Source organism: Pseudoliparis swirei, chromosome 5 (genome assembly GCF_029220125.1).
Source record: "Pseudoliparis swirei isolate HS2019 ecotype Mariana Trench chromosome 5, NWPU_hadal_v1, whole genome shotgun sequence".
Taxonomy (NCBI): Eukaryota; Metazoa; Chordata; class Actinopteri; order Perciformes; family Liparidae; genus Pseudoliparis; species Pseudoliparis swirei.
In genome coordinates this window covers 6840925-6846546 of record NC_079392.1, presented here as the reverse complement: position 1 = coordinate 6846546, position 5622 = coordinate 6840925, and the positions used below count along the sequence as shown (strand labels likewise).

Below are 5622 nucleotides of genomic sequence, written 5' to 3'. Positions count from 1 at the left end.
GGTTATTAACAAGATGTGCTGTCATGACAGTCACCGCCACTCCTCCTTCCTCCATTCCTGGATATGTCGACCTCGCGGCTCTGCAGAATACATCCATGAAGATGTGTTACCCTGTCCTCAAATATTACATGAGGATTCTTTTTTTTTGTCTTCTCCACGTCAACAAATGTTTTTTTTTTCAATTTAAAACCAGATATGAAAATGGCAAAAAGTTGAACCTTTTACTCTCTTTGAGTGACTTAAGAAAATGAAGCTGCAAAGAGCCAATAAACCAAAATAAATCACAAATAAATGATATACAAGTAGTTCTCCCTACCATATGGTGCTCGAGCTGCTGCAGCGCCACTGTGGATTTATCTCTTTTAGTTCGACTTCATCGAATTGTTCAGAGCTCATAATTTAATTTCATCTTCTATCTATTCTTTTTTTGGGGTTGGTATTATTTAATGTTCCACCTCTCCGCCGGTCTCTCTGTCGCAGCTCTCGGATGTTTCATACACAAAATGTTTACAGCGTGGCCTTAAAGCACACGGATGCTTTTTCTTTTCTTTTTTTATTCCTCCTTACTTTTTTTTCTTCCTCCTCTTTTCTCCCCCCCCCCTCCAAAAAAAAGGAGGAGAAAAAAAAGAGCTATTCTGGAATTAAACTCAACTCAACGGTTGGCTTGAACTGTCTCGATAAAGAAACAACTCCCTGATTGGGCGAGGCGCCGTAGCCCCGGTCAGGCCGGGAGCCAATGGCAGGCGGAGGGAGGTGGGGCGGTGGGGACGGGAGAAAAAGGCGTCGAGTGTTTATTATAAAGGAGAAAATATTAATTCCCCCCTCGCCGTGGGCCGTGACGTCAGCATAGGAAGTCATTGTAGAGCAACACTGGAGCGATTAGCAGCAAAAAGGGGGAGCCTGATGTCGAGGAGTCAGCCCTATGTATATCTCTCTATACGCCTCAACTTTTAACACAAAGTTCAATATCCAAACACAAAAAGCGACGTGGACTACGCAGAAGCGCGCACTTTGCTTCCCCGCATGTTCACTGAATGTAACATCCTGGACCATCCGAGCCGCTCCGTAAACCTGGATTTTCTCTCTCTTGGGTTATTTTTCATTATTATTATTTTTATTTTGTATTAATATCTCAACAATTCCTAAAAAAAAAAAAAAAAATTGTTGTTCCAGCTATACTTCTCGAGTTCACATTTTTTTTAGTGCTGCTGACTTTCTCCCGGGGGTTTCGCATCGGACCGGGAAAGAAGCATCTCGCTGTTGTTATGACGACTCCATCACGCTTTTCTTAACATGGAAGGATCCAGCGGGTCGAGTTTTGGGATAGACACTATTTTATCCAGCGCGTCTAACTCTGGCAACCCGGCGCTGATGAACGGAGATTTTCGCCTCCGCGACAGCAGGACCGCGGATTTCAGGAGCCTGGCGACCCCGTCGCCAAGCTCGGACATAGACACTGTGGGGACGGCCCCCTCGTCCCCGATGTCGGTCACCATGGAGCACGCCGCTGATGCGCATCTGGTCCAGGACAGCCTGCAGCAGCAGCATCACCACCACAACCACCACAGCCACAACAACCAGCCGCAGAGCTTGCCGCGGTCTCCCCAGCAGCAGCAGCCGCTCGCCGGGGCCGGCTGCGCCCCGAGGAGCGCCACCTCCTCGTTCCTCATCAAAGACATTTTGGGCGACAGTAAACCGCTGGCCGCCTGCGCACCTTACAGCACCAGCGTGTCCTCGCCCCATCACACGCCCAAACCAGAAAGTGCCACGGCTCCGGACGGCTTCAGGCCCAAGTTGGAGCAGGACGAGAACCGAGGGAAGTTGGACAAAAGGGACGACATCCAGAGCGAACTGAAATGCAACGGTGAGAGCTCGTTTTTATGTCTTGGAGCGTGCTGCGTGTGGGTGTGTTGCGTTCACGGAACATGCAGTGGAGGTGGAATTATTGTGGATAAATAAAATTAAGAATCCACAAAAAAAGAAATTATAGATTATAGGGCAACAACAAAAAATGCAGGAGAAAAAAAACACATGAATAATGCTAATAATAATAATGCTTCACTGTCTGATTCTTTGTCTGAGTTCCAGCTTCCTTTATTAGTGTAATAGATGTGAAAACAGATGTAAGCCTGGTGATTTTCCCTGTGCGCGAGGCCTCCCTAGTGGGTCAATTAGAGAGATTATTGTTCTTCCTAGAGGAGGGATCATGGTGCGCTGGAAACCAGCTACAAATAGAGATGGATTGACATATTGATTTTTCGTTTTCTCAAGGAAAAGAAGGAACATAAAATACAATATATATATATTGTAGCAGGACAAAAATGCAGGTGACAAATACACACGTCTTTTTTTTGTTATGTGTTTTACTGCTCTCAACTCAGAGACAAGTATTTATAAAGTTCGACTGGAGGCATGGAGGGCTGCGCGTTACACTTGCGCCTGGTTATTTTGGGTTTATTTTAATAGTGGGCTCGGTTCGAAAGGATAGAATACACTTGTGTTTTTCTTCTTCCATTTGTTTTTTTGGGGGCAAAGTGAATGTGAATGTTTTTTAAATGTTTTTTGTTGTCTTGTTTATTCCACCAATGTAGGGGCTAAAGAGGAAGGCGACCGGGAGATCTCCAGTAGCAGAGACAGTCCCCCGATGCGCACGAAAAAGCCCCGCAAAGCCCGCACCGCCTTCACCGACCACCAGCTCAACCAGCTGGAGCGCAGCTTCGAGCGACAGAAATACCTCAGCGTGCAGGACCGCATGGACCTGGCCGCGGCTCTCAACCTGACCGACACGCAGGTCAAGACGTGGTACCAAAACAGACGGTAGGTCACCATAGCAACAAATTAATTAATTTGGTCCTCTGTACAAAAAAACAACAACAACCACAAAAGCGAGTCGTTATTTGATTCACATGAGCAGAAGCACGAGATGTCATTATATAAAAAAATATTTATAAGAACATGTATTTAATAAATAATCACTGGGGGAAAAATGTGTTCGGTCTACATACATTATATATATATATATATATATATATATATATATATATTTATAGTCATTATATTTACAGCTGTTTGTATCTCAGCCAGTCATATTCAAAGTGCGCATGTCTGACAGGCCTTTTATTTTGACACTTGCCCATTTCTAATCCACGTATAGTCAAAAACAGAGGCAGCACAGGTATGTTCGACTTTTATTCTAAAACGCATCTCTCTCTCTCTTTGACAATATTTTTGTATTTTGAGAGGGGGAAAAAAAGAAAATAAAAAAAGACTTTGATTTTAGTTACTGACTACATTTAGACTACCGTTATGACCAATTACTAAATAATAAAAGCCTATACCTCGTGTCAACATGTAGCATATTTCGCAGGGACATCAAATAACGTCATACACATTTTCAGAAAATGTCAATGTGTGTTAAGAATTTTTTTCTTTTTCTTTTTGCTTGCCTTTTGGTTTGCAGCGTCACTGGGCCTGTTTACTTTAAACAGTTAATCAACAACGAGTTAATTCAATTTAGAGATGTCACGAAATTATTATTATTATATTTGTGCCTCCTCTGTAATACTCCTGCAAATGTAATAATTCAAATATGATAATATATATCTGCATCTATATATTGATAGATAGATATTTTTTTAAACAATCATATTTCCACCCATAGACCTAACAAAAAAAATAATCTAACTGTTATTTCACCGGCGACTCTTCAAAATAAAAGGCTTATTGAACACTTTATTTGTAGGTGTACTTTGTGCATGCTGTGAGACAAGTGTGCTTTGATAACTTTGGACCAAAGCAGAGCAGCACTGCTGTCTTCACGTGTCCTTATTTGCCTAATTAAACCTTAACCGTAATGTGGTGCCTGCCATAATTAGGCTTCTGCATACCAATTAAAAAGGGGCGTTTGGGGAATTGACATGAGCGCGAGCATGATTAAATAATTCATCCCTTGTATTTCGATCTGATTTTTTTCCTCTCCTCCAGAACGAAGTGGAAGAGGCAAACGGCGGTCGGATTAGAGCTGCTGGCGGAAGCAGGAAACTACTCGGCCTTACAGAGGATGTTCCCGTCGCCATATTTCTACCACCCGAGCCTGCTGGGCACCGTGGACAGCACGACGGCGGCCGCGGCGGCTGCGGCCATGTACAGCAGCATGTACCGGACTCCTACTGCGCCGCATCCCGGCCTCCAGAGACCTCTGGTCCCGAGGGTGCTCATTCACGGCCTCGGGCCGGGGGGCCAACCGGCGCTCAACCCGCTGTCTAACCCCATGTCCGGGTTGCCGCATCCGCGATAGAACTCGGTGCGCACGAGGCGAGCTAAAGACCCTGAACACGTGATGTGAGTAACTGCATCGGAACCACATTGCAGGGACTTGTTCTCTCTCTCAACAACAACAACAACAACAACAACAACAACAACAAAAAGACACATTGAAAGACATTTTACAGAAGCAAAGGAGGTATTTAATATAGGCCCAATAGCCTAAAGGCCATGTCCTAAAGACTCTCTGTCCGGCGCGAGGACGGCTCATGTCTGATTGTTTGTTTGTTTGTCTTTTGTACAAATACACTTACATTAGCAAATAAACTTATAAAGTTTATTAGATGGAGAAGAACGGAATGAATAAAGAACTAATGATACTAATTGAATTGCAGACGCTTTCTATTCGAACTTGAGTGCAAATGTCTTTTTTTGCCTTTTTTTTTTTTTTAAAGCAAACTGTCATACAAGACGAAGGATTTATTAATTTACCTACTTCACGTTATTGGTCATAAACAGGTGTGTTGTTCCAAATAGTGGCTTAGCATTTGATTATTATTTTTACATCATGAAAAATTATTGACAGCTCATGGGTATTATTATATTGAAAGACATTATATAATAATGTCATATGTAAGATACATTTATTGACATATTATTTATAATAATTAAACTATACAGTGAATGGTGTTTTACCCACATGATCTCAGTTAACCCTTTTTATAAATTTTTTCGGCAGACGTAATTTCTTATGACATTAATGGATCAACTTAAATCATTAGTTGTGGGAGCATATGGTGTTTTAAATCACAATACATTGTCTTTGGTCTCAAACTGGTCATTTGTCCACGCCTATATATGTATATATATATGTGTATAATATATATATATATATATAAATATATATATATAAATATGTTTATATATATATATATATTTATATATATGTTTGTATGTGTGTGTTTGTGTGTGTCTGTGTGTGTATGTGTCTTGTTTACCAGCACACATATATACATATGGATGCGTAGAGCAGCTGATTGGTGGTGGGATGAATGGTTTTGATGAGTCGGGTTTACTGGGAATGTGGCCTTGGCTTAGCAGCTGTTCCCTGGGAGCAGCAGCAGACAATAAGCCTGAATTTCTCAGTGTGAGCGATCAGGGAGAAGAAGCCAGCAAGGAAGAAAAAAAACGAGAAAAAAAACGTGATGATAATCTGTTCCTTCAATAACCAAACGCCGTCAGTGAACTCGTTTCAGTCTCGAGAGTAAACACTTTGGAGTGACCACTGCTACACATTATATTTACCAATACTTTACCATATATGTCATTATCATTTTGTTGTTGTTGCTTTATTTTCTA

General features: G+C 41.9%; 1 protein-coding gene across 2 annotated transcripts; it reads left to right on the top strand.

Annotated features, from left to right (window-relative positions):
• The first annotated feature begins 871 nt into the window (after positions 1-871).
• Positions 872-4647, top strand: barhl2 (BarH-like homeobox 2). 2 transcript variants are annotated; one of them, XM_056414895.1, is made up of 4 exons: positions 872-1864; positions 2592-2817; positions 3155-3175; positions 3985-4647. In XM_056414895.1, the coding sequence occupies exons 1-4, from the start codon at positions 1294-1296 to the stop codon at positions 4295-4297; spliced, it is 1131 nt and encodes a 376-aa protein (XP_056270870.1). In that variant the 5' UTR covers positions 872-1293; the 3' UTR covers positions 4298-4647. The 2 variants fall into 2 exon arrangements, with proteins under 2 accessions (XP_056270870.1, XP_056270871.1); XM_056414896.1 differs by lacking the exon at positions 3155-3175.
• The last annotated feature ends 975 nt before the right edge of the window (positions 4648-5622 follow it).

What these genes read in the sequence shown, in the direction of transcription:
- barhl2 (XM_056414895.1), top strand. Translation starts at nt 1,294, where the DNA reads ATGGAAGGATCCAGCGGGTCGAGTTTTGGGATAGACACTATTTTATCC. An exon ending in GAGCGAACTGAAATGCAACG is followed by an intron (nt 1,865 to 2,591) that starts GTGAGAGCTCGT and finishes CCACCAATGTAG; the next exon opens with GGGCTAAAGAGGAAGGCGAC. An exon ending in CAAAAACAGAGGCAGCACAG is followed by an intron (nt 3,176 to 3,984) that starts GTATGTTCGACT and finishes CCTCTCCTCCAG; the next exon opens with AACGAAGTGGAAGAGGCAAA.